This window comes from Penicilliopsis zonata (assembly GCF_001890105.1).
Source record: "Penicilliopsis zonata CBS 506.65 unplaced genomic scaffold ASPZOscaffold_1, whole genome shotgun sequence".
In the NCBI taxonomy this organism is placed as follows: domain Eukaryota; kingdom Fungi; phylum Ascomycota; class Eurotiomycetes; order Eurotiales; family Aspergillaceae; genus Penicilliopsis; species Penicilliopsis zonata.
In genome coordinates this window covers 1,979,567-2,006,058 of record NW_019208911.1, presented here as the reverse complement: position 1 = coordinate 2,006,058, position 26,492 = coordinate 1,979,567, and the positions used below count along the sequence as shown (strand labels likewise).

Here is a 26,492-nt window from a genome sequence, read left to right as displayed (position 1 = left end):
AATCGGGCAAGATGGCCGAGCGGTCTAAGGCGCATGGTTCAGGTTACCTGATCAATTGAAGCTTCATCACGAAGTATCATTCCATGTCTCGAAAGGGGCGTGGGTTCGAATCCCACTCTTGTCATATCTTTTTTTTTTCCTTTCTACTACTATTCTCCCTATCTTCTCATTATACTCGATCTTATTTTTGTCTCGGACGATTCCGTTACGCCATTGTCCACGATACGAACATTCCTCACACTCCGCCACGTTGGCTCCGCCATGACCACGACTCCCGTCTGACACCGTCGTCCACCTTCCAGGCTTACAAGTTGCAACCTCCTACACTGCACACAGCAACCGATTGATCATATACCGAGTACTGGAGACTCAGAAACTATGCCGTCACCGCCGGCGTCGCCGAAACGACGGCCTCGTGCCTGGGCGCTCCGCTGCGAACGCCTCTGCTGTACCATGGCCTCGTACTTCCCGCTGGCGTTTGTGTACAGTTTGACCACTTGGGCGGCCTATGTCGAGGCGGGGGTCGGATTGAAAACCCGGGGGACATGGATTGGTACTTCGTTGTTCCGTTCTGTTAAGCTTGCAACAGGCTCCCCAAGTTTTTTTTTATGCTGATAGAATAGGTCTTCCTAGTACCTTTGCCGGCGTCGTCCTCTACCTCCTGCTGAACGCCTCCTACAGCGTTGCGGTCTTCACCGATCCCGGGTCCCCTGCGAATCCACGCTCGAACACCTCGCGACATGAATATAGCGCGTTACCCGTGACGGAGATGCCGGCATCGACGGCGTACACGGCGTACACGGTCAACTCGGCGGGCGGGTCGCGGTTCTGCAAGAAATGCCAGTGTCCGAAACCCGACCGGGCGCACCACTGCTCGACGTGCAAACGGTGCGTGCTGAAGATGGACCATCACTGTCCCTGGCTGGCGACGTGTGTCGGGCTGCACAACTACAAGGCGTTTTTGTTGTTTCTCATCTACACCTCTGTGTTTTGCTGGGTGTGTTTCTTCGTCTCCGCAGGCTGGATCTGGCACGAGGTGTTTGGGCCCGACGACTCCGGCACTCTCGACAACTTTCTGCCCATTGGCGTTGTCTTGCTGTCCATTCTCAGCGGTATTATCGGGCTTGTTCTCTCGGGGTTCACAGTCTGGCATATCAGCCTTGCCCTGCGGGGCATGACTACTATCGAGTGTCTGGAAAAGACGCGGTACGTCTCGCCGCTGCGCAAGGCGCTGAACAGCCATCGCTTCGATACCTCGCACGGCAACCATAATAATCCTGCCGAGCAGGAGGGTCTCGCCCACCGACTACAGGAGTACGGCAACCAGATTCTAGACGCGCACGCCAACGCTATTCCCGGCGTGACCCGCGCGGAGGAAGGCGAGGAGCGCGCGTCGCCCGTGCCGACCAGCAACCCTTCAACGCTCTCACCTGCCCAGCAGGCCCTGTCACGCTCGTACGTCGACCTCGAGCGCCAGCGCGAGACCGACCGGTACCACGACTACCTGGAGGAACAGGACAACGAGAAGCTACCGAGCGCCTTTGATCTGGGCTGGCGAGGTAACCTGGCCCACCTGTTCGGCCCACGCCCGCTGCTCTGGTGGCTGCCTGTGTGCACGACCACAGGCGACGGCTGGCACTGGGAAGCCAGCCGCCGGTTCCTCGAGGCCCGCGAGCAGATCCGGCGGAACCGCGAGCAGGAATTGGCCTCTGAGCGCGAGTATTACCGTGATCTGTACCAACGCAATCTGAACAACAGTCGCAGCTGGGGCAGCAACCATAGCCGCAACAGCAGTAGCAACAATAACAACAACAACAACCACCAGTCCGTGGCGGTGGGTATCCCCGGCCGCACGCTGGATGTCTCGAGCGATCCGGAACGCCCAGCTACGGGCGTCTCCATGAAAACGTTACGACCCATGTCGCCGCGCCCGCGGCCGGGAGAGAGCGACTACTCGGACAACGATGAGGAGTTCGAACAGACCGAGCACAGCGCGGCGCGTATTCAAGGGTCTGATGAATGGCGTGATTGGGATTAGCATGCATCTGGCGCTTCTTTTTTGATTTTTATTTTTTCAGCCTTTTCCTCTTGCTTGTTTTGTTTGTGATCTGTATATAATAGAATATTGGCTTATTTATGAAGACATGTATAGCTGACTATATTTTATAGTGGGCACTAGAATCTATCTTAGTGTATTACCAATTGACCTTTCATGCTTATACTATTTAAAACTGGTTGTCTATATAGAGTACATATATAAAAGTAGCTATTAATTAGTGAGTAGCTTGGCCTTGCTAAGCTCTATCAGTGAACCACGTCAACCACACCAACCACACCTTATCTCCAACCACCAACTACTACTTGACTTAATCTTAACAAACCAAATCACCAAGTAGAAAAAAAGAAGAAAAAAAGATGCCGTCCTCGACGCGCCGCCTCATGAAAGAAGCCGCCGAGCTTTCGAACTCGCCCTCCCCGCACTTCCACGCCCACCCGGTCTCCGACTCGAACCTCTTCGACTGGCACTTCACCCTTGCCGGCCCGCCCTCGCCATCCCCCTACGCCCAGGGAATCTACCACGGGCGCATCGTCTTACCAGCCGCATACCCACTGCGCCCTCCCTCGTTTCGATTCCTGACCCCCTCCGGCCGGTTCGAAGTGAACCGCGAGATCTGCCTGAGCATCTCCGGCCACCACGAAGAAACATGGCAGCCTGCGTGGGGGATCCGGACGGCGCTGCTGGCCATCCGGACGTTCATGGACGGGGACGCCAAGGGGCAAGTCGGCGGACTGGATGTGTCGGAGGAAGTCAGGCGCGCCTGGGCGGAACAGAGTCGCGCCTGGTGCTGCGAGAGCTGTGGGCGGTCCAACGCGGAGATCCTACGCGAACAGGCGGAAGTTTGCCAGGCGAAGGGAATCAGTGGGGACGGCGACGAGAAGGATGAGGAGAATGTTAAGGAGCTTGCCGGGTTGAAGGTCGCGTATAGGGATGAACTGGGGGTGGGAAAGTCACAACAACCATCACAACAACAGACGGGCTCAGAAGAGACACAAATCGAATCAACTGAATCGAGTCTTGGGACAAATAGTGTACAGCACCAGGTACAGCAACCACTACAACAACCAGTACAGCAACCAGTGCATCCACCACTGCAACAACCAGTACAGCAACAGGTACAGAGTCAACCGCAGACGCAAACCACACAACGGCAAACTCCCTGGCTGGACAGAGCCATCGTTGGTGTCGTTATCGCCCTCGTGCTGATGATTCTCCGGCGGGTTTCGAATCTAGAGGACATCTGAGCAGACAGATATACATCCCCCCCTTTTTTTCCATCTTCTTTTCACATGCTGGCCATATATCTATTCCAGGTTAGAACTAGATAGCACAAGCTAAATCAAGAACCACCATTCATTGACTTCTTCATTGATTGCCTAAGAAACTACATCAACTTAACTAGTTCCTAGAAGCATCCACCACCATTCCTGCACCACCCAGCCTGTATGTTCATCCACCTCCACCGTCTGACCCTGCACGCTCACGCTCACGCTCTCGCTCACGCTCACGCTCTCGCTCTCGCTCTCGACTCGAGCGACCCCCACGGCAGCCAACCACTCGAGGAGCAAGCGTACTTCCCACGCCCCGGCGCTGGGGTGAATCATCCGCGCAATCCCTGCGGCGCTGATCCCCGGCCGGACCGCCACGCAGCCCACCACGGCGGCCACGACCAGGTCCCAGAGCACCTGGACAAACTGGCCATGGATGTCGAACCAGATCGGGATGCGTTTCGGCCCGTCGTCAGATGCAGGCGGTTTTTCAGGAAACGCCGGTGGGGGGGGGATGGTAGACGCCCGCTCCCGGATCGGGTTTCCAAACACGTACTTCCCCCGCTCCGGGTGCACGTCCACGGCAAAGCGCAGCTTCTCCTTGTCCATCTGCCGGGTCAGGTACCCGCCATCTGTGAGGCCGTGGCGGTCTCGCGGCGGATCCCGTGGCCGCAGTGTGACCCGCCCCTCTGCTGCGAGGTTGACCACAGCCAGGACGTCGCCGTCCTCGGCGTTGTAGCCAATCTCGAACACTCCCTGCGACCGCAGAGCGGGATCCAGCACACTGGTTTTGAAGTGCGCCGCGCGCCGCAGCTGCGTGCTATCGATCGCCCGCTTCCGGCCCAGCGTGACCAAGAAGTGGTCCGTGAGGTCGTAGTTCCGCCCCGGTGTGATTCTCCCACGGTTACCCATCGAGATGATCCGCTCCGTCACGAGGGACTGCATTGCCTGCGAGATGAGCAGCTCGTCGAACTGCCCCAATGCCCGCCGCGCGTCGGCAGGGTTGTACGTCTCCTCCGGCGCCGTCACGTTGGCCCGAACCCACGTCTTGGCCACCTCTAGACGCGACAGTTCGGCCCTGCGTTGCGACAGCGAGGTTCGTGAAGCATCTCCACCTGCTAGCAGAATGGAAAACGGTGTGCTGGTTACAAGGTTGCGTTTCTTGCTGAGGGTCATCGAGCTGTTCACCTGGTAGATCTCATCGACTGGAGGGATGGCTTCTTCTCGCAGTTCGAACATGCTGTCAAACTGCTCGCGTGTGGCAGGCAGATCGGGAAGCTTTTCGGATGATGTAGGTATATCGAGCTGGGTGATGGCCCAATCCACCACAGTCTCCCAGTCGTACCCGTCCAGGTTCTCATAATCGATGCGCGGGACCTGATCCTTCTCGTAGGCCTCGATGAACCGCTCTTGGAAATCACTCTGCATCTTGACAACCTGTAGTCGACTCTTGTTCAGAATGACCCGTCCCCGTTCCTGAACAAACTGAGTATCGTAGCCTGGCAACGCTCGAGCTACCAGATTCCAGTCAATGTTCTTGCCTTCGATCCCCCCCGCCAGTGTCCGTATAGCGGCAATAGCAGTCATCAGTCTCTGAACAAACGATTCGGACAAATGGCGGGACATGCGGCTTCGGCGCACGGATGAACGAGGCGCGGAGATGGGTGATGGTGTCTCGGCGGCCAACGACGCATTCAGCCTGTTCAGGCGACGGTTTGGTGTACGCGCAGCAGAAACACGATTACGTCGCTTCCAAGACCCGTCTGGCACCTCCGGTAACCCATCATCATCATCATAATCCTCCTCCTCCTCCCCCTCTTCTTCCCTATCTTCATCCGATAAAACACTGTCATCGTATCGAGCAGTAGGCGAAGATGGGCGAGGTGCAAGCCGGCGAGATCTGGGCCGAATGGCCCGGGCAGAGGGTTCAAGGAACTCTGTAGGATTGAATTGAATGACTCCTTCAATGGGAACAGTCTCGAACGAGTCTCGAACCGTCTGGTTGATATACCGCAGTCCCGAGCCTTTCCGCTGCAGCAGATCTTCATTCTGTAGTTCCCACCGTGAAATGACATCGGTCTCTTGAAAGAATTGGCTTGATCTTGGATCTGGCCTGTCTGAATAATCAGGAGCCCGTCTTGTAACATTGGTTAACAGATCATCAAGAGAGTCCGGCAACTTGGTGGCGACTTTCGCCTCTCCCCTCCAGGCCAGTTTGCGGACCGCTGCAAGGCCAGCGTTTGTTGAAAAGGTCCCAGTATTAGCGTGGAACACTTGTCTTGGGTTCATGAGCATAGCATATGGTGCCATGGTCGATATAGCCTTCCAGCCACGTCTCATCCGGCCCATCACGGCGCGAGAACCGTCGGTAAGCAGGCCGGAAAGCATGTGGCTTCGACGTCTCTGGTATGGGCGCTTCTCGGTAGCTCGCAGGGGCCTCTGAATTGAAGTCAGGCTGTCCAACGATAACGGAGGATGTCCTGCCTGCGGGGGTGGCGGAAAGACGCTCATCAACCGTACGACGCCAGATTTACTCGCTCGGCGGCGTTCTCCCATGGTCTCAGACGGCGCTAGACTCTGTAACAGCCTCCGCTGAATATTGCGGCCTTTCCTCCTCTCTTTCGCTAGAATGTATGCCGGCTTGTGATGCAGTTGGACAGTTATACCAGCCTCAACCGGTAGGCTGGGAACGGGTTTGGAGATATCTCGAGCGATAGCCCCCTTGCCCTTTGTGAGCTCGGGATTGATCTCCGTATTTTCTGGAAAATAGAACTTGGATTCCTCCGCTAGTATCGCTTTCTGCATGTTCATCACGAGGGGATCATCGGGCGCAAGGTCGGGCTTGGTGATGATGCTTTTTGTCACCATGACTCCCTTGCTATCTTTGCCGCTGAAAAAGAGCTGACGAAGTTTGCCTGCATCAACCATTTGTTTGACAACCGTCTTCAAAGTCCGTAGATCTGGCTTCTCTTTGTTCTTCATCTTCAACCATGCAGTTGTGAATGGGTACCAGAGCTCAGTCCCCATTGGAAAGGCCCCCCCAGCTCTCTCCACAATTTCCATGACAATCTTCTTTCGAAGAACAGCCACCGAACCCCTTTTCTCTCCCCTGCTATGCCTGAACACGTCCGAGACTTTCGAGCTCTCCCTAACGTCGGCGGTCTGCTCTCTGTCAAAGGAAACAGGTGTTCCAGGGATGCTTGATAAGGGGCCTTGAATGGCAGTTTCAGTCGTAGATGTAGGGATAATGCCCTCATCTACTGTCATCTCGGCTTTCAGAATTGGCTCAGGTTGAATAATTGGTTCTGTAGAGACATGTTCTGTCGATTGAATAACAGAGTAATCATCGCCCTGTATTTGCTCCAGGACAGAAGAGGGACCTGCTTCCACGCGGCGTTGCTTTTTCGGTGGTGCTTCTGAAATCCCTTCTGACTCTTGTACCGATGGAGCTGGTGTATCTACATCTTCAAGACCGGGGGCCTTTGGCATACGCCTCTTGCGTTTGGCTCGGTCACTGGGTGGTAACAATGGGGTATCACCGATCCTTTCATTGACACTTCTATCCGCAGTATCATCCGGCAAAATCCCGATTTGCTGGGTCGTAGTGATGTCTGTGCGCTTGTCGAGACAAGGTTGCTTTGTCTTCTGTTTCCTGCCTTGGCGAGGCCGGGTATGAGTTTCTTGAACGGCACGCTCCTCTTCCGAGTCGCGCCCTTCATGCTGTCGCTTGAGCGCCTGTGATGAAGAAGGAAGATCCGTGGCTTCTGGGTGGGGCATCTCTCGCCCCTGGTCATCAGTGGCCGGTGTGCCGGCATCTTGCATCTCAATATCATCGCTCGGAGCCGATTCTCGTAAAACAGAATCTGACCTTGCCTCGACAAACCAAGGCAGAGTATTGAGCTGTGGGGTCTTGAACACAGCGATCCGACTGATCCTTGGCCGTCCTCGAGCCTCCCCTACTGGCCTGCGTCGACCACGTGCTGTGACGTAGACTCCAGGTCTTGGACGGTCAATCAACAGGACACTATATTCCGTATAGCTTTCGTTCAGACCCAGAGCCTCAAGTTTCTCCTTTTCGGTCATTCCTTTGAAGCGATCTGGATCATTCTTTGGTTTCTTGACACGTTTGATTACTGGGCGATCTTCGTGACCTGCCTCATCAAGGTCTAGTTCTTCTTGACCCTCCCGAGCACTGCTTTGTGGACGGCCTTGACTAACTGCTTTTTGGTGACCAAGCTGAAGCTCTAACAGCGACGTTAGAAGATGCACCCGCAGCTCTGCAAAGAAAAGTTCTAGGGGCCGTGTACTCACCGTAACTTCCATCTCGCAAACGAACTGCAAGGGGATCACTACTAGATTGGATATAATCTGCAGGCTGGCACACCTGGATGAGTTCACGTAATGTGGCGTTCCCATTTCTGAGCAAATTAGCGGCTGGAGGAACCAAAGGAAGTCCATTTTCATCCAGCTGAGGTACAGCATCGACGGGCGGTATCTGTCTTGGATCGATCTTTGAGTCTTTCGGGACGAACTCAACAGCCTCCCAGGACGCATCCCCGGAATCAACGAGTTTCTTGAAATTTCTGGCGGAATAGTGAACGTAATGAAAGACAGTTCGTTTCTGAGCAGTGTCTCTCACGAGCGCCAGATGGCGGAGATGTGGTGGTTGGGAAAGTTGCCAGCATTCGACCAGTCGGTTCAATGCATTTTCTAGCGGACGGCGGAAGAAACCACCAAAACAGGTCTGGATGGTATTCTGAAAGGGATATCCATAGTAAGACGGTAGCTCATACTGGCGGCCGAGATCGGATTGTGAACTTACATGGTTGGTCCTGCCCGAAGTTCCTGCGCTGTCGATGATATCAAAGATCAAATTGTGCATGTTGCGATCTGGTGTCCAGATTGGTAATGTTCGACCTTCATCCTGCAGCATTTCTTGTTTAACAACACCGACGGCTCTGTCATTTCCCAGCGTAGACGCATCTTTCGCATTGCCTTCCGGCTCCAGGTCATCGTCTAGTTCCATGCTGGCATTGTCCTCCTGTCCCAGGTTGTCGAACAACGTTTTGCTGTCATCATTAAACAGTTCCATGTCCCTCTTCGTCGGTTCCCGGATGAGCATGACGCAAGAATATAAAGATTTCACACTGTCCGAGTACTGCGACATGGCCTTGACACGTTTGAGCACGCCGATGCGTTCGAACTTTCGAAGCGCACGGGAGAGAATCCTCCATCGCCAACGGTCAGCGAAGCCGAGGACTCGCTTGAGATCGTCTCGCGAGATGATCCGATACTCCTTTAGTGTCTCAAACAACTTGTCCATGAAGACTTCGAAGTCGATGATGTCGTCCGCTCCATGGTAGGCGTTGATCCCCCCCCGATCGGCGGGAGTCTGGGTGGACGAAAAGGCGGGTTTGTCCTGAACGAATTTCTGAAGGGTGCAGAGGCTAGTGCGGGATGCTTTGATCTGAATCGCGCGCTTCTCGATGTAGCCTTTCTGCTTCAGCATGTCGGTGCGCTTCGGCACCGAGCGCTTGTCCTGACCACTCAGCCGCACCAGCTCCGTCTGCACTATCCCGTGCGCTTTCCGAGACGCGATGATGGACAGGAGGGCAAATTCAGTCGGGAGCACCTTTGTCTCGTCGGGCTCATGGCCAGTGATTGCTAGCCAGGTCCGTTCCTTGGACACGAAGACCCGAAGAGGCTGGCCGGCGAGGGGCACTTCCTTCGTCTCATCATCGCCATCCAGCGAGAGTCGTTCCGCTTCTGCAAGGCTCAGATGATTACCCTCCTTGTCCTTACCCACGGAGACCTCAGGGTTCTGCGTTAGCCAGCGCCAGACCCTCTCCTGGAACGGACGGTCCACACGCTGGCTGCGGCCTCCATCTGCAGTCTGGTCTCTGCTGATTCTGCTATAGAAGGCATCAATAGACGCCAGAATATCACCGGGCGAAGCTCCTGGTCTAGATGTTAGCGAGGTCTAGACGACAGCCACCAATTCAGTTGGACAGGTATCAAAAAGACAGTAGGAAGATGAGGCCGTTGAGTGGGATGCATGTGACATGCTGCAGGTCGGGCTTAGCGGCCAACAGGAAAAACGGAAGGCACGCAGAGCATCCATATTTATTCACTCCATCAAAAATACACACGCATACATATACATACCTTGGTCGCCACAGAGGGCTATATCTGCCAGGAGATAGTCAATCAGATCGCGGAAACTCGGAGCCATAGCTGTCCATGATCGCCAGGCAGGCTCTGTATGTTTCTCGCGAGTCTGTTGTTCGTCGTCGGATATTAATTTTTTTTTTGTCGAGCAGGTGAGGCGATTCGAACCTGTGACGATCGAAAGCGGCGGGATCTGCAAATTGAAATTCCGGAGGATGTCACGTGATTAAATACGTAGTACCGTGTACGCCGCCGGTACGGTACTGTACGGAGTAGGACTTGGACCTTACTCCGTACACAATAACTAAACAACTACTACGGAGTACAAACTACCTAGTACCGGATAAACGCTTCAATACTTACTTGGATAAATTAGAATCCAAAAGCCAAGTTTATACAGAAGAATGACAAGCTGGTCTGCTATACTCCGTATTTATGCACAGTCATAGACTAATTCATGACGAAGACGTCATCTTGCTGAGTCAGCGGCCTGTAGTTATGCTGTCGGAGTTGGCAGGGCCGATTCACCGACCAGTTACAGTTACTAACTTGGTTAGGCCAAGGCCCTTTGGGAATGATGACATCAAACGGCCTCGTACGTCAGGCGCCAATCACGCTGGCTTCACAGCCTCAGCGTAAAGGACCAAAATATCCTGTCCGCTCTTCCTGTTGCCTCTTTGCTTCTATTTCACCCGAAACCATCGTCGACTGCCACCTCCCCATCTGCTGTTCTTATAAAGGAGCTATTGCCCCCAGCTCCTTGTCGCACTTAGCAACTCTCTCGCCGCGGTCGCACCCGTCATGCACTGTTCTATCTGACCTGCTTCTCCTTACGACAACCCGCCACCACCCGCCGCTGCGATGGAAGAAGGCACGACACCAGCGAACTCGCTAGAGCCTCCTCCGTTGCCATATACGCTGCGTACTCGGAAGAGAGCGATTGCGTTTTTCTGGACCCTCTTCGTGATCGACACTTGCGCCCAGCCGGTGGCGCTCTACTTTGGACTATGGTACGGCACGAATCTCTCGCACAACATGGGTATGTGTTGTCTTTTCTTCCAAGGGCTTTGAGGAATGATTCATTGACACATTATTTCTATTCGATAGTTTTTACCATTGTCACCGCCGCGTTGGGAGGTATATCGGTTTTTGAGTACTTCTACCGGCTCTACAATCTATTCCGGAAAGATTCACGAGCGCGACCGCTGAACGCAAAGAAATCATGGGTGCGTCCTATATATATATAAATACCGATCTGTTTGCTGACGGAAATTTTAGTTGGATTTTTTCCATATTAACTTCACGCTGGTATGGCTGATTCTGGCGGTCGAGCTCATCGTGTAAGTGTAGACAGTCAAGCAGAAATCTCAATCGCAATGCTGACCATTATCAACAGTGGAACCGTTCAACCAGAGCCATATGTTCGTCTCGTCGCCATGGTGCTTCCCTCCGTGATGTTCTATTTTGGCTTCGTCCACCTGTCGCTAGATGTCCTTCGAATGATGGGGTTCAAGGCCCCTTTTCGTATCTCATCAACCCCCAAAGGCTCCGTAATGCCAACCGCGCTCTATGTCCTCATCGAAGACGTGGTCGCCGTTGACGGTGGCGGTGGCCAGATGTATCGATACGCCTTGCGCACCCGATATCTCTCCAGTCCGTACTTCCGTCGAATGCTCTTTGAGATGAATTGTTTCTGGGCCGGGGGGTCTATCATCTGGGCCGGTGCCATCACAGCCATCGTCTTCACCACCCCAGAGCCCGTTGCCTACACTGTAAGTTTAAACCTTCGGAGCGTTCTATGCCAGAGTCAATCGCTGATGCTTTCTTTTAGCTGGGCTGGTGCCTCCCCTTTGTCTGGGCGGCATTATGGACCATCATCACCATCCCATGGGTTCAAAGCGACCTCCGCCGAGAGAAGAAGGCCTGGCGAGAAAACAGAGGTCAACTGGGTATCCCCTTCACGGACGACATCGACGCCCCCCACGGCCGCACTCGGCTGGGATCCGTCCAGGATCGTCTGCCACAATTGTTTCCGTGGACCCGTGAGAAGGCGAGCACCCCGTCCACGCCAGAGCCATCCTCGCCTGAAACCCACCCCGAGATTCCTATACAGAACAGTACTTGCGAAGCTGACCCTCAAGCTGCGTGAAAAGTTGATTTCTTGTATTATATTCAGCTCTTGCCAAGAGGGCCTTTTCTCTTCTTCTTCATCTTCCCCCCCCATTTACCAAGTCCTTTGAATATTCTTTCTGTTTAGTGCATTTTGGTTATCAGGTCACGGAGTTGAATGTTGGTTATTCCTGTCGTTTCATTCTATATACCCCTCTCGAATGTCTCCCCTACAATCTATCAACATAGTGCAATAATAGAACGAGCAGGCTCGATTAGTGATTGACTATCTTAATGAATCTTTCCATTCAAGTCCAATTCTTATCGCCCTTTATATACGCTACAACTGAACCAGACATACAAATGCATTAATTATATACCACCCCCAATACCCCGAACCAAAAGCGTATGCTATGCTTGGTGCCTAATGCTAGATCCATCCCCCCCTTTATACACCACTGAGGTAATGTAGTGAGTCTCCGCCCCTATTTATCTATCAACGCCTAATGCAATATGAAAAGGGTAACAAGAAGAAGAAGAAGAAGAAGAAGAAGAAGAAGAAGAAGGGTTAAAACTCGATAATGGAGAGAAGGCAGGTAGAATGGGGAAAAAAAGAGAAGAGACAGGGAATCAATTAAAGGTGGGATAAAAAGAAAAAAAGAAAATAAAGGAACAAATAATACAACTGCGAATACAATGCAAGAAAAGAAAAACAGGCTTTATAATAATGTTCAAGTCCCGGGCTGTCATGGATCATGGTATGATGGCTGGAAGGAAGGGGGAATAAAGTGATTAGGTTATAAGTTCCACTGTACAGGTAACAGTGGTATACTCAATATAGACGACAGCCGTATGGAGGATTCGGGGGCATGATTAGCTCTTCCGCAGTAATTTTCGCCCAAGACTGCGGATCGTCTTCTTGTTACTGGTACATGTTAGAACACAAACTCTCTTTCGGACGCTCGCAATCAATGATGACTTACCTCTCATCAACCTCGTTTCCGTTCCAACCCGCCTCGATAACCGTCACGGTTTGTCCGGAAGTCATAGGTCTGATGGGGGGGTTGATCAGTCGGCGAGATTGCTGAACGAGTTGGGTTAGTAAGGAGACACATAGTCAAGAGAGAGAGAGAAACAAACCTCCCAACGAGAGTCCACGTCCACTTCACTCATCGAGTGGGAATCCGAGATGAAGATACTTGGATCATGAAGAGAACTGTCCCTGCCCGAGTTGAAGGAGTTGGACCGCGCAAGCGGCGACGCATGAGACTGGAAAGACCGGCGCGATGGAACTTCGGAGTGCTCGCTGGTGGAGTCCAGGCTGGCGAGGCTGTGGGCATGCTCAGAGCCGCTGCCGTTGGGCGTGCTGTCCGAGTTCAGCAGCATATGCGAGGAAGAAGCCAGTTCGCGCTGGCGTTTCAGCTGCTGCTTGGAAGGCCGGTGGTGTGAGAACTTGTTGCCCAGGATTGCGGGAGCGTGGGAGATGAGAGCCTTGGTCACGTCTTTCTTCAGCCGCAGGGCAAGGTCCAGGTTGGACCACGTCTTGTTGCGATATTCGAGGACGGGCAGCCGGAAGACAAAATCGTGCAGGTCCTCTATGTTATGCTCGCCTTTGCCCTTGTAGCTTAGACAGAGCACGACGTCGTTCACCTTGACGTGCGCGAGGGTCATATAGTTCGAGGCGCGAGACATCATCTGCGATAGGTCGTCGGCGGGCTCTTTGGACTTGGTATTCCGTCTGGACAGAGTAAACTTCCTGCCCCTTTCATCGCTAGAGGGACCTGGGGCAAGAGATTTCTCGGTGCCTTGCCTGGTCAGCATGCGGAGGCTGTCGACCGATCGCTTCTTCGACAACGCCCCATTGCTCGTCGACGGACGGGTCGGCTGGTGCATCGATTCTGATACCCCCAACCGGCTGCCATTGGTGGGTTCCCTGTGCAACGGTGTCAAAGCGAGACCCTTGAGATGGGTAGAAGAATGAAGAAGCTGTTGCTGTGACGACTGTTTCTCGTCAGATAACGATAGGGTAGGCTGGAGCCGGAGCTCGATGGATCCCGGTCCGTTGAAAGAATCCAAGTCCTCGCCGGATGCTTCGTCTTGAGCAGAAGCAGCAGCAGTCATGGTTTGGGTATGGCTCAGGCCGTCATCATCGTCCGATTCGTCGTCATCGCCAATCGGCTTCATGTTCTTGATCATCAGAGGCGAAAAGCCTCCGTTCTCAAAGGCGTTGGAACCCACCCCGGGGAAGATGTACTCGAAGAGCTTGTTGCCCAGATCACGCTCGAGTTGGACTTTGAGCGGGAACAGGGAGATCTCGAAATCATCCAGGACGGGGATTCCCGCTACCGCCTCCAGCATGTGCCATTTGACTCGCAGCATGTAATCGTCCGGTCCGGCGAAGCTGCGTGCTTGATCCAAGTAGGGCACGATGATCTGCGGGTAGATGGCGTCGGCGAGTAGATTGAGACCATAAAGGCGCTCGATCGCGACCAGGTTGTGGTTGGATCCGTCGCTGTTATCCGTGCGCTCGTACTCGGCATTCCGCAGTTGGAACTCAACCAACGGTTGCGACTCGTCCTTCATCAGATGCCAGACAACCTCCGACGCCGAGATGTTCCATCGGAGAATGCCGTTGTCCTTGGACATCTTGGGGTCGACGCGTCGTTGCGAGGTCGTGATGGCCTTCATCATGAAGAACAGTTCATCTTCGCACTGGGTGAGGTCGTTCTCCAGCGCCAGGCGGTCTTCCCACCCTTGCTTGTCGAGGTGCCTGGCATGGATCTGGAAGTGCTCCTTGATCTCTTTGAGCCGTCGGATGCGGGTCTGCAGCTTGAAGACCATCTCCGGGGCGCCGCGCAGGTCGCTAAAGTCCGAGGTAAGCATGATCTTCTCCAGGCGCTCGTTGCGCACTTTCTCGAGCGGCTCGCTGTACAGGAGCAAGTCCAGGACGATGATGTAGAGCGAGTAGTACTCGGCCGAATCGCAGATGGCCCGGAAGTGCGGGAAATCGACGCTGATCTGGTCCATCCGGGCCTCCTGGCAGTCATGACCATCCGGTTGATCCGGGTGGCCCCGGGCCACTTCTTCATTGTACTTCAGACGAAGATTGTTGTACTTGTCGTACCGCAGGCTTGCAGAGGTCTTTTGAATGATGCGCGAGAAGCCAAACGGGTTCAGCTCGAAATCGAACATGGCCTCCAGGGTCACCCACGGCGGCCATGCCGACCCGGGGGCGTTGCCGTACTTGTTTCCCGCGTAGAACTGCAGGTGGGCCATGAGGTTCTTCTGCGTGGCAACGAAGAACTGGGCGCCGTCCATGTCCAACGAGAAGCGGCGCTGAATCAGGCCGCTGACGTCGTCGGACACGCGTTCCTTGTCCATGATGGAGACGACCTTCAGCTGCATACCCTTGGCAGCGACCAGCAGGACCGACTTGGGATTCTTTTCGCTTTGGAGTTGGATCTGCGGCGCACACAGCCGCAGGTGATAGCTGTTCTGCGGCGTGAACTGCGGGGAAATATTATCCCCGGAGTCATCAGACCCGACAGGCGATGGCGATGGCGGTGATGACGACGACGACTCTTCTCCTTCTTCTTCATCTGCATCGACGAACCGTTTCGCATCACTCAGAAGCTGCTCGATGCGATCCTCCACGTTTTCATCATCCGCGCCACTGTCGCCCGGTTTCCGGTCCTCCGATGCCCGGCGCGCCGAATCGTGGTAGGTCTGCGACGGTTTACGCTTGTTCCTGCTCTGCTCGTCGACAATGTCGAGGATGAATTTCACCGCCCGGCGAGACATGTAATAGACAAAGCCGCGGCGCTGGCTGACCTGATGACTGTAGCGCAAGATGATATTGCGGAGGGAGTTGTTCCACTTGAGCTGCAGGTTGTGGATCATGAACCGGTTGTTGAAGTCGCTGGCGTATTCGTCATTGGGGGACGAGTACAGCCCGTCCATGTCCGCCTCCCGACTATCACTGTTGGAATCCGAGTCGGTGCCCACCCGAGACGACGCATCGTTCCACGGGGATGACGATTCTTTCCTGGAACCCCCGCGAGTCCGTTCTTCGCGCGCAAGCTGCCTCTCCAGGCGCCACAGCCCGGTCGTTAGGAAGTTCTTACGTCTCGTCAGCGACTCGGCCTGGCGCACAAACAGCGCATGTTGCTTCTTCAATTCTGGGTCGTTGTCAACGTCGCCCGCCATCCGGAGCTCCTGCTCCCCGATGGCCAAATCATAGTTTCGGATCTGCGTCTCGACAGTGGCGAGCCGGTCTTGGATCAGTGCGATCTGCACTCGGCGCGGATCGTTGGTCTCCGTCATGACACACTCGTGCGTCGGCTCGCCGCCGAAATAGCTGAATCCGCTCTCGTCGGGGTTTGTCTGGCCGTGGTCCGTCTGGCGGAAGTAGGTGAACCGGGGGGTAAAGGCGAGCGGAAGGATCTGCGTTCGAGGGTTCGACTCCTGCGGAAGGATCCAGTCCAGCTCGACGAAATCGTCCATATCGATCCAATCGAGGTTTTGATCGGGAATGGTGAACCGCGAAAGGTCGACCGAAGGGGTCGGCTGCTGGAACGACGAGATCATCCCTTCCACGTTCTTCTCCACATCCGCGAGGTTGGTTCCTTCGATGCTCGCCGAGACGGCGCGGAAATCTGCAGCCTGCAGGTCCAACTGGGCCTGGTTGATTCTCATCACGCTGGCCTTGGACTGTTTCAAGCGGCCCTTGCCTTGGGTCTTGATCTGCTCTCGTCGCTGGTGCACGTCGAGCTTGAGACTGTCCAAGCGGACTTTGAGACCTGTGGCTGTCACGACGTCCTCGGCATAGTCCTCGCGGTCTTTGTGCTTGTAGACGTGAGCGACAAACAGCGGAGCAAGGAGAAGTTTGTATTTGACGGTCGCCAGATGGCGATTGAACTTCTTGCTCGTCTTGGTGATGCCCGGCCAGAGACGGCCCTGGCGGACCGGTAGCGACATCACGCCCGAGAAAAGGGACCACCAGTTGAAGAAATGGGTAAAAAAACGAGGCGTTAGATGGACCGTGTTGTAGCTTGAGGACGATTGGCTACTATCGACGGCCCAGTCCCTGGTCTCCGGAGCAATCACGGCGACTGACAAATGGATGTGATTGCTGCGGAAGCCTCGATATGCGTCGTAATCCTGAAAAAGTCCAGTTAGTGAATGCATGCCTAGAAGCTGCAGGCCTAGACTAGAGACTTACCTTTCTCTGAGCCTCGTCGACAAAGTTGGGATTCCGCAGGACGACTTCATAATGCGGTCTAAAGTCAAAAGACCGCTTCTCCCCATCCATGCTACGCTCAAAGACCAAGCCCGCAGCCCAGCGGACATCTCCGGACAACTTCATGACCACTTTCTTGAAACAAGCGGCATTCTTCAAGTCGCTAGAGATGGAGCTGCTCTCACTCTCTTCCCACGGAGACTGATAGATATGTCGTGCCTGGCTGCTATAGTCCGGAACAGCCAACACGTATTCTCCGCTGGTAACACTCATAAACTCTTTGGGATCGTCACTGGTGTGGATGTTCCATTTCACATCTTTGCGCCAGCACATGACAAAGCCGGCTCCAAATCCAGTAATGACATATGGATCACGAGAGCCTTGAAAACACATCAGTAACACATCAGTAGACATAATCTAGTTAAAAAAAGATGAACCTACCCTTCAAGCGAAGATGGACATCTCCGTCCTCTTTCCAAATCACCCTCAGGCGGGAATGGAAGCTTAAGCGAATCTTGTCCCAGAAGCCGACTCGTTCGGACAGGTCGATTTCGGGCTTTGTGAAGCCCTCGATGATCTTCATCATGTCCTGGATGACTGGCTGGTACGACATACTCCAGGAGATACTGGTGGGTAGACTAGTGTGGATCTCGATCGTCGGATCAGAGTATGTCTTGACGGGCGAAACCGATCGCCAGATGTCGAGCTTGAAGGACGGACTGGTGGACCCGTCGGGCAGTTCGCTCGAGGGAACAAGCTCGAGCTTGACTTGTCGCGCGGACTGTCGATCACGGTACTCCTCGGCGATCACAAAATTGGTGCGGAGCGACCAGCTGGGTAGTTTCGGCGACTGGCCTGACCGAAGAGCAGGGATATGCAGCAGGTCGAGGGGATAATCTCTGAGAGTAACGCGCGCTTCGCCCATGTTCAGTTGGATGCTCATGGGCACGAGCAACGCGTATTGCATGTCCATGGGCATGCCCTTGCCGATCTTGTGGAGGAAAGTGGCATATTCTTCGATGGGGAAGGCGGGCCTATCCACGACAAGATTCAGGTCGTTAATCAGAGCCGAGAGGAGACCTGGTCTGTTGGGGATGGCAAGAATCGTCTCTGAGTCCGGTGCATCGTCCGGTGGCTCATCTGCGCCGGCAAACATGTTGCGGAGTTCCCGGATCGATGTCCCCTGGAAGTGCAGCGCCGCATCGATCTTCTGTTTCCAGGTCTGGGCGTTGTGCTCTTGGAGCCGATACCAGGCAACCTCCATCGAGACCTTGGAATCCGATGTCAGACACGTCGAGCCCTCGGCGTCGTAGCGAAGTTTTCTCCCCCGCCTGCCGCGGTGATGATGGGGATGATCATGAGGGTGTCGTCTCAAGCCATCGGCGCTCTTGCTCCGCTTGAGCTCCTGGCTATTCCGCTCGCTTCGTAGCGTCCGGTGACTTGATTGTGCTCGGAGGCGCGACGGGCCGCGGCGTTGGCTAGATTCTTTGATCTTCTGAGTCTTCAGTTGGAAAGCCTCTTCTCTGGCTAGCCGGTGCACTTGCTCGATCAAGCCGGTTCGGTAGATACAGCCCAGTTTCCACTCAAAGGCATCGTCCTCCAATTCAAACAGCAGGGCTTTGCTCCGCAGCGACACCTTGGGTACTATCTTCGGTGCTTCCGGGTCCCTTTCCGAAACAAACTCGCTCGAGCGGGTCTTGAATCGATGATGAAGTTGCTTTAGGGCCTTGGTGGTGTTGATGATGTTATCAAAGACACGGTGCATCACCAAATGATGCGGGACACCCACGCGAATGAAGTCGGTCCAGATGTCAATGGACTTCTCCTCGTGGATGTTGAGCCCTTGCTTTAGTCTGATCTTGCGCAGGTCCAGCCGCACATTGTTCATGTTCACCAACCGCGCCCAAACACCTTTCAGCTTGGGAGCTTCCGCGTGTAGCCGGACCAGTTGGGCCCTCATGAACGGGGTGGACAGGCGATGGTGGCCGGCCGTCAACCCGTAGATCTGCAGCATCAGCGGAGGGTCAGCAGGGAGGAAGGCCTTGACCTGCACGACCGTCACTCTCACGTCAACAGTGATGAGCTCCTTCCTCTGTATCGGTGATAAGGTGGGAGATTGAATCGGAGATCCCGGCAAAGAATCGCACGGGGAAGAGGGATCAGCGGTCGGGCTTTGGAGATCCGCTGAACGCCGCATAAACGCATCTTGCAGCACCGAGATTGCAACTCCAAGGCAGTAATACCTGTACAGAGAATACTGCAAGAAAAGACCTTTGACCACGGAATTGATGTGCGACATGGGCCCGATGCGATCACTCATGGTGCTGAATGCCACTTCGAATCGGGGGAGGGAGATGAATGCTTCTGGTTCCAGGTAGTCTTCCGATTCGATGACAAACCCTTCAAATCCACGGCCATGGAATGCCAGCCGCCGTCCATCCGTGAGACCATGTTGTGATTTCCGGGGAGGCGAGGTGGGAGGGAAGCGGAAGGGCGACTCGTCTCCAATGGTTGAATGGCTGGGCGTGCGCCGTCTGGCAAAGGAGGAAACGGTGGTCTGCTCTGTCTTTTGCGCGCGGTAGTCTGCTGTCCAGGACTGAAGCTGCAGCGAGACTCCCCTAGACAGGCCCGAGACGCTCGCGTCCACCCCTGCGATCTCCAGACTGCAGCCCGTGGCCTCGAACTGAAAGCGCAGCAACCAGGGTGGAAGATGGCGGAGAGGGCTGGTTTTGCGTTCGTCGAGCGCAAGGGACCTCCTCTTCTTGGGCTGCATATGTGCCTGGAACTGCTCGACAACCTGACGAATCCCGCGATTGACTTCGCCATTCACCATGTGGGCTGCGCAGCTAGTCATGGTTCCGGAGGCAATCACATTGACTTCCGGGCATGCATTTAAGAGAACTTTGAATTCCAAATTTTCAGTGGTCAGCAGGTTATGTTTGACGCCTGATGTTGTCTGGTAGTAGAAATGGTGTGACGCGACCCGGTAGATCGACGAAAGAGAGTAGTGAGCGCCACCCTCGGAAGAGTGGGAGGATTCTATATCAAGCGATATTGATGAGATGGAGGAAATAAGGAGGTTGTAGTCTTCCTCTTCTTCTTCTTCGTCGTCGGGAGATCCGGAGCCATTAGATATCGGAAGCACGAAGCGAATGACGGGTTCATGTACAGAGAGCTTGATGTTTGCTTTTGGTAGGAGACGAGAGATGATATGGTTCTTATCACGCTTCTTGCCCCGCGGAGAGGGGGAGGAGGAGGAGGAGGAGGCAGCCGCCTTGGATTGCACCACGCGGAGAAGTCGAGAGACGTGTTGAGGTTCGAGGTCGAGGGAAGGGGAAGTGATGACAAGATTGCCGAAGAAGACATTGGTGTTTCGCTCCTCCGGGTTGTACTCATCGAAGGAGCTCACCGTCTTGGAAGGGAGGGTGGTCTTGATGGTGGTCGTGGCCATGGGGATGTAGAGGATGTTGTCGGTTTCGCCCGAGCTATCGTCCAGGCTGACGGAGAGCGAGATGGCGGCCAACAGGGCTTGGTGGGCGACATCGTTACGTTGGAAGTACATGCGGTGAGCGGGACTGTTCTGGTCCATGCGGTGGAGGTCGATACCGAGCTCATGGGAGATGACATTCAAGTAGACCGAGTTCTGGTCGGCAGAGAGCGACTGCAGCGGGCGCGACAGCCTGAAGAAGCTCAGAGCGACCTGGAACTCCTGGATGCCACGGAGCAGCGAGCTGAGAAACTCTTTGGAATCTGCCACAGCCTGGACAATGGCGTCATCCCGGTTGCCCGGTCGGTCCTCCTCGTCCTCGACATGTTTGGGGAGTAAGATCTCGTCGTCGGTGTCCGGGGTGGCGTCTAGAGGGCAAGAGGAGGCCCGCCGGGGAGGCTTCTGGACTCTCTGGACCAGCAGTCGGAGATCATCGTAGGGGACATGCATGCGACCGATCTTGACGGAGACGGAGGCATCTCGGAGACCGTCGAGATCCTTGAAGAGCATGCCATGGATGTTGATCCCCACGTAGTCGAGTAACTCTGTCGACTCGCGGCCATCGACGGCGAGATGGACATTCCGGACATTCATGGACCATTCGGCAGGCCGGTGTTCGCGCGACTTGTCCTCCTTGCGACGGAACATTTGACCCCGGTCCACCATCTTACGCCTGGTATCCACGGCGAGAAACATCGAACCGATCTGGATCTGGCCGGCGTCAACCAACTGGACGGTGGTGTTGACGGCGAGCACATCCACCAGGGTCAACCAATTGATCAGGCGATGCAGTAGCTTGACCCTCTCCTTGACCTTCGTCAACGTCCTCCATGTCTTGCTACGCGACTCGGCGGCCGTGGGCGACCCATCCCCATCGGAGGAGGCATCCTGGTTCGATCCCCGGTCTCCTTCCTCTCCTTTGTCTTCTTCTCTTCCCTTGCGCACTCTGGGTCTCCGCTGGCTGAGCACGGCTGGGTCCAGCTTGATCTTGAGCTCGGTCAGCTTGAGACTGATCCATGTAGGTTGGGCAAAGGACGGCGGGTGCAACGACAGGCCGAGTCCACGGATTTCGATCTGCACGCCTTCTCGGGGGGTGTAGGCGATCCGACGGAGGGAGAAGTAACCGATACGCTGGATGGAGACGCCCGTTGCAATGCGCACGACAGCAAACACGAGGAAGGAGGCAAGGTAAAGGAGCACAAAGCCCCCGAGCACCGTGGTCGGGTTGAGAAGAGTCATCGTCATCGTCGTCGTCGTCGTCGTCGTCGTCGTTGTCGTTGTCGTTGTCGTCGCGGGCGATCTGGAAGCAGCGGCACGCAACGACGGACCATCGAGTCGAGATCAACCACCTCCTCCGTTGGCCTTACTGGCCGTGATGGAACCGTGTCAACAAAGAATGTCACTCGACGTCTTCTGGTTCTTGTCGCCACTGCATCTGCTGTGATCTGCCCGGTCCAGTCTGCACCCGATACGGGGGCCAAGACCTGGGGAGGGAGAGGGAGGGAGAGAGAGAAAGAAAGAGAGAGAGATAACGTCAGCTGTCCTTAAGCGGATCAGGAACAGGCACCGGATTGCAGCAAGACGACAGATTGTAGCCCATTCATGCTTCTCATATACAGAGAGAGAGGAAGGGAGGAGAAATCAATTAATTAAAACAATCATGACCAGAATCCAGACCGGATTAAGACGACAGGCGGACAGGAGACTCGGAACAGCAGAAGGCGGCCCGTGGGAAGGAATTCTCCTAAGCCGGGCACGGACTCGCATTGGATTTGTGCATGGTAAACATTATATCATTTTTAGAGAGATATCTAGTTGATAGATATATAATTAGAGAAGAGGTTAATTCTTCTAGTGAGACTGTATTTAACAATATTTATTATTTATTTTTTACTCCAGTAAGTATTCTCTTTTGTAGAGAAGAAATGTATAGTTGACAATTAACAGGTAGTTAACTAAGAACCATCTATACTAACAATCACTAACAATCACTAATAATCACTAATAATCACTAGTGATTACTAGATGCTAATAATGATCTGTAGGATAATTATTACCTGATAATTATGACTGTGAAGTTTAGTATAGTTGATATTAGTAGATTACACATCTCAAAATTAATAAGTAATGATAGTTCTATACATATAGATTATACACTATTGAGCCCCATCAGCACTGGAATCCTTGATTCTCTGGAGCTCGGCGATCCGGTCGTCGACAAGAGCAATCTCGGCCTCGATGCCCAGCAGCTTCTCCCTCAGAATGCCCTTGTAGTCGTCGTCCGACAGCGATCGTAGCGGGATCCATTTCGAGTCTGCGAGTCGCTGCAGGAAGGGCTTGGAGGGAACGTGGGCCCGTTCCATCTGCCACCGGTCCACGGCATAAAAGGATTTCTGTCCAAGATATCCAAGAAGGGAAAAGATGACGACTCCTGGCACGAGTCGGCCTCCTGGTTCTCAAGTTAGCAGTCGCCCTTTTGAAAGGCTCAGTCGTGTATGGGAATATATACCCATCAGTCTCGTCACACCTCCCCCGGCAATACCACCGGAGAGCGCACTGGTGTACGCTCGCTGCTGCTCGGTGGCCTTGTCATCATAGTGGAGTTTAAGAATATTGCTTCTTAACCCTATACACGTCAATACGGCGAGGTCTTGCACAGAAAATCCACTCTATAGTAAGAGAGCTCTTACACCAGAATGCTGTTCCACACGCAAACCAATGTATTCCACACGACACCGAGTGAATGACCGGATGAGGAGACCTGATCACACCGGCAACACCCCCGTAGACTAGACCAGCAGCCCCTGAAAACCCGTCAGCATGAAGCCTGGATGATCTCTTGGATTGAGAACGTAGATTGAAAGCAGAGACGAACCGCTCACTGAACCTACTTGCAGTGCTGGTCTCGGCCCAGTCGAGTCGGAACCTACATCCTCGTCGCCCCTATCGCTCATGCTTGCGAAGTTACAGGGGCAAATCTCGGCTGGCAGGAGGGAGGGGGAGGAGGGGAGTCTCTCTTGCAAGAGAGAGAGGGAGACACCAACGGTGATAGTCTGGCTTATGTAAGCGGCTGGTCGCTGAAAACTTCGATTAACTCGTCCAAGAGATCTTCGGTTATCGATCGTAAGGAGGAATAATCTTACTACTAGGTATTTAATATTAATCTTACTATCTACTATCGTTCTGGTCCAGTGCTCGAAGACAGGTACTTACTACCTAGGTACAGAGTCTGTAACTACCTGATAACTAACTATTAATTAACTCAGTATGGAGTACCAGGACCTAGGTACCTTGTTATACAGGCACTTCTATCACCTATAGGTACTGCCTAGTACTACTAACTAGGTACTAGGTACGATACGTATTGCTTATTGTATTGAAGTATTCTATTGTATGCCATTTGTTCTGTGGTCGGTGTCAAATGCACTCGCCACTGCAGACAAGACTGAATGGCATAATTGCAACAAATAAATATAGCAGGAAATAGTATTATCACATTACTCCCTCATACCAGCTGTCTAGTAGTCATTCACCAGTTATTATTATTCCTTGTTCCCTAGATCGAATCCCGAATAATATCTTTCTCAGACCCGCAAAAACCCTCGGGTGGTCGAGCCGCACACCATGCCTGAGGCTGACTTTTCTAGCGTCATCCCTAAAAATTATCCTCACGGAGAAACGACGGGGCCCTTTTCGAACCTGCTTCCACCCCTCTGCTCGTCCACTGCGGAGCACCACCATCACTTCTCGCCTCCTCGACGTTCGCACTCTTGCTGCCCGTCGACCCCTTCCTCTGTCTTCCCCCTCTCCATCCAAGCGAACGCGCACAAGAACCCCCCTTGGCGCGTTTCCCCCCCCCCAAAATTAACAACCGCAATCATGGGTGCGTTCCCCCTCACCAGGGTTTGGAGGCTCTAGCGCCTATTCATTTCCCCCCCTGCTCGATCTAGATGGCCCTCATACTGACCGGATCGTGTTGTTCCAGCGCCCAAACAGAAAGCCCAGAAGATGTCTCTGGGGAATTTCTTGGCCGACGAGAGTAGGTGGCACTGTGGCAGCCCTCCCCTAGCCTCTCGGCGCTAACTGGGGAAAAAAAAACAGGTCTCGGCTCGTGGGCGGATGAAATGGAGGATATGCCTATGCCTGGTATGTGTTTCGCTGAATGTATCAGACAATGTTTGAGATGACTGACACTTTTGTGTGTGTGTGCTGCAGCTGGTGTGTGCCTGGTGTAAAATTAAACCACCCCTTGGGATATATATCTAACAGTCCGCTTAGCTCCCGCTCAGTCCGGCTATGGCATGGAACGCCGTTCTATGGGCCTTTCGGCTGGCTTCGGCAATGGTTTCCCCGGTATGCAAAGACCCTGTCGACTTTTGTCTCTCTCTTTTATGCTGATGTGAATGAACCCTTGCAGAACGTGACCGTGCCGGGTACGCCATCCGTGAGCCGCTGCCCCTGCCCACCCAGCCGCCGTATACCGCCCATATCGGAAACCTCGCCTTCGATGCCACTTCGGACGACATTTCGGGCCTCTTTGCTGACTGCGGCGTCACTAACGTCCGCGTCGTCGAGGACAAGTTGACAAGGAGTCCCAAGGGATTTGGTTACGTCGAGTTCGCCACCGTCGATGGCTTGAAGAAGGCTCTGGACTTGTCCGGAGCGACATTGGGAGGAAGATCGATCAGAGTCAGCGTTGCGGATCCCCGTAAGCTCTATCTATTTTTTGTTTTTTTTCTAATCTTGTCTTTTGTATGTCTTACTGACCCCAGCAGCCAAGGACCGCCCAGATGTCAAGGAATTCGACTGGACCCGGAAAGGTCCCCTCCCGGATGCCCCCCAGCGTCGTGGCTCTGATCGTCCCGGAGGCTTCGGTCGCAACTTCAACGATAACCTCTCAGATGCAGGCAGTGAGCGCGCCAGCGGACGTCGCAGCAACTTTGAATCGGACGGCAAGGTCCGCGATTTCGGCAACTGGGAGCGCAAGGGCCCGCTTTCGCCCACTGGCGCTGGTCCCGCCCGCGATCCCGCCCGTGACCCTGCCCGTGATCCCGCTCGCGAGGGCCGTTCTCGCCACGCTGATGGTCCTGGTTTCCGGAGGAACTCTCCTGCCTGGGGAGAGGGTCGCTCGCAGGACGGCTCGAGGCCTCCTCGTCGTGACCGTGAGGTCCACGAACGCGCCCCGACCGCCGCCGACCTGGACAACGAGTGGCGCGCCAGAATGCGCCCCGACCAAGCACCCCCGGCTGCCAAGGAGCCCAGCAACCCTCCTTCTCCCGCGGCCGCCCCCGCGGCCCCGGTGACCCGTCCCAGGCTGAACCTGCAGAAACGCACCGTCTCCGAGGCAGCTCCCGCCGGCGGTGAAACCAAGTCGAGCATCTTCGGCGGCGCCAAGCCTATCGACACCGCTGCCCGCGAGCGGGAGGTCGAGGAGAAGCGCCAGCTGGCTGTCCGTCAGAAGAAGGAGGCTGACGACCGGGCCAAGTCCGACAAGGCCGAGAAGCAGCGCAGCCAAAAGGACCAGGCCAAGCCCACCACCGCCGGTGACCCCAACGGCAAGGATGCCGTCGACACCCCGCAGGGTGGCAAGAACTTTGATATCCTCCGGCAGGCCGGTGAGGACGAGAGCGCCGCAACTGCAGAGCAGGAGACGGAAGGGCAGGAAGATGAATCTGGCGAGACCAAGGCGGTCGCCCCCGCTGCCGACGCCCCCGCCGCTGCTGCCCCGGCTACTGCTGCTCCCCAAGGCAAGGCCAACGGAAACTGGAGAAGCGCTCCTGAGCCCGCCGCCGCATCAGCAGACGAGGAGGGCTGGAGCACGGTGGGTTCAAGACAGCGCAACAACCGTCGCGGACAGTCCGGTCGCGGCTTTGCATAGATCAGTCGCGAAGGTCAAGTCCTTTCGTGGCCGCTTCATCTTTACCGGTGGCAGCAGAGAAGCGTGTTCCCTACGGAAGAGACACTCCAGAAAGACACGCGTCCGTTGCTGAAGGCTTTTTATCCGGCAAGAAAATTGCGTTTCCTGAAAACACATGACAACGACAGGAAACTCCTGCAATCAACTCGATGAGAATTTACCCTCTCTGGATAAATCTCTCATACACGCTGAAACGGAGATATGGCCTTGGTTAATGTGTTGACGGTCCCCTTCTCTTCCCCCCC

The 26,492-nt window shown here is 54.5% G+C and overlaps 7 protein-coding genes and 1 non-coding gene across 8 annotated transcripts in view; 5 read left to right on the top strand and 3 right to left on the bottom strand.

Annotated features, from left to right (window-relative positions):
• The window catches only part of ASPZODRAFT_148552 (hypothetical protein), a gene marked incomplete at both ends in the record, with an annotated part of 5,536 nt that extends 3,498 nt beyond the window's left edge, over positions 1-2,038 (top strand). The window contains one exon of the mRNA XM_022725388.1: positions 619-2,038. Coding sequence (XP_022585741.1) covers positions 619-2,038 — 1,420 coding nt within the window. The remainder of the gene's footprint in view (positions 1-618) is intronic.
• Positions 6-124, top strand: ASPZODRAFT_t15. The gene has a single exon. It is a non-coding gene; the product is annotated as a tRNA-Leu (tRNA).
• A 276-nt stretch (positions 2,039-2,314) lies between the features above and the next one.
• ASPZODRAFT_127260 (hypothetical protein) lies at positions 2,315-3,422 on the top strand. Its single transcript, XM_022721700.1, has one exon. It carries the CDS (start codon positions 2,416-2,418, stop codon positions 3,301-3,303), a length of 888 nt encoding a protein of 295 aa, XP_022585740.1. The 5' UTR covers positions 2,315-2,415; the 3' UTR covers positions 3,304-3,422.
• Positions 3,423-3,453: 31 nt separating this feature from the next.
• Positions 3,454-9,559, bottom strand: ASPZODRAFT_55384 (hypothetical protein; the record flags this gene model as incomplete). Its single annotated transcript, XM_022728540.1, has 5 exons — positions 3,454-3,531; positions 3,589-7,547; positions 7,597-8,083; positions 8,150-9,285; positions 9,493-9,559. The coding sequence occupies 5 exons, from the start codon at positions 9,557-9,559 to the stop codon at positions 3,454-3,456; spliced, it is 5,727 nt and encodes a 1,908-aa protein (XP_022585739.1).
• Positions 9,560-10,356: 797 nt separating this feature from the next.
• ASPZODRAFT_56216 (hypothetical protein) lies at positions 10,357-11,644 on the top strand (the record flags this gene model as incomplete). The annotated part of the gene is made up of 5 exons (XM_022728595.1): positions 10,357-10,534; positions 10,603-10,721; positions 10,774-10,835; positions 10,892-11,267; positions 11,327-11,644. The coding sequence occupies 5 exons, from the start codon at positions 10,357-10,359 to the stop codon at positions 11,642-11,644; spliced, it is 1,053 nt and encodes a 350-aa protein (XP_022585738.1).
• Positions 11,645-12,134: 490 nt separating this feature from the next.
• Positions 12,135-22,026, bottom strand: ASPZODRAFT_127258 (hypothetical protein). The gene is made up of 5 exons (XM_022721699.1): positions 17,285-22,026; positions 16,826-17,223; positions 12,745-16,764; positions 12,588-12,688; positions 12,135-12,529 (listed from the first exon to the last, which is right to left on the bottom strand). Exons 1-5 carry the CDS (start codon positions 21,567-21,569, stop codon positions 12,478-12,480), a joined length of 8,856 nt encoding a protein of 2,951 aa, XP_022585737.1. The 5' UTR covers positions 21,570-22,026; the 3' UTR covers positions 12,135-12,477.
• Positions 22,027-22,400: 374 nt separating this feature from the next.
• On the bottom strand, positions 22,401-23,325 carry ASPZODRAFT_156160 (hypothetical protein). Its single transcript, XM_022726253.1, has 4 exons — positions 23,206-23,325; positions 23,021-23,134; positions 22,840-22,956; positions 22,401-22,779 (listed from the first exon to the last, which is right to left on the bottom strand). Exons 1-4 carry the CDS (start codon positions 23,282-23,284, stop codon positions 22,487-22,489), a joined length of 603 nt encoding a protein of 200 aa, XP_022585736.1. The 5' UTR covers positions 23,285-23,325; the 3' UTR covers positions 22,401-22,486.
• A 758-nt stretch (positions 23,326-24,083) lies between these two features.
• Positions 24,084-26,492, top strand: ASPZODRAFT_127255 (hypothetical protein). Its single transcript, XM_022721697.1, has 6 exons — positions 24,084-24,213; positions 24,316-24,369; positions 24,432-24,478; positions 24,608-24,683; positions 24,748-25,038; positions 25,106-26,492. Exons 1-6 carry the CDS (start codon positions 24,210-24,212, stop codon positions 26,206-26,208), a joined length of 1,575 nt encoding a protein of 524 aa, XP_022585735.1. The 5' UTR covers positions 24,084-24,209; the 3' UTR covers positions 26,209-26,492.

Excerpts from the sequence above, each read along its gene's own strand:
- ASPZODRAFT_127260 (XM_022721700.1), top strand. The coding sequence starts at position 2,416 with ATGCCGTCCTCGACGCGCCGCCTCATGAAAGAAGCCGCCGAGCTTTCG.
- ASPZODRAFT_127258 (XM_022721699.1), bottom strand. The coding sequence starts at position 21,569 with ATGACTCTTCTCAACCCGACCACGGTGCTCGGGGGCTTTGTGCTCCTT. Across the intron at positions 17,224-17,284 it reads TGTCCATCTTCGCTTGAAGG|GCTCTCGTGATCCATATGTC; the intron begins GTAGGTTCATCT and ends TGTGTTTTCAAG. Across the intron at positions 12,530-12,587 it reads GGAAACGAGGTTGATGAGAG|TAACAAGAAGACGATCCGCA; the intron begins GTAAGTCATCAT and ends AACATGTACCAG.
- ASPZODRAFT_156160 (XM_022726253.1), bottom strand. The coding sequence starts at position 23,284 with ATGAGCGATAGGGGCGACGAGGATGTAGGTTCCGACTCGACTGGGCCG. Across the intron at positions 23,135-23,205 it reads GCAAGTAGGTTCAGTGAGCG|GGGCTGCTGGTCTAGTCTAC; the intron begins GTTCGTCTCTGC and ends ACGGGTTTTCAG. Across the intron at positions 22,780-22,839 it reads AGGTGTGACGAGACTGATGG|GAGGCCGACTCGTGCCAGGA; the intron begins GTATATATTCCC and ends CTTGAGAACCAG.
- ASPZODRAFT_127255 (XM_022721697.1), top strand. Across the intron at positions 24,479-24,607 it reads AGGATATGCCTATGCCTGGT|GCTCCCGCTCAGTCCGGCTA; the intron begins ATGTGTTTCGCT and ends ACAGTCCGCTTA. Across the intron at positions 24,684-24,747 it reads CTTCGGCAATGGTTTCCCCG|AACGTGACCGTGCCGGGTAC; the intron begins GTATGCAAAGAC and ends GAACCCTTGCAG.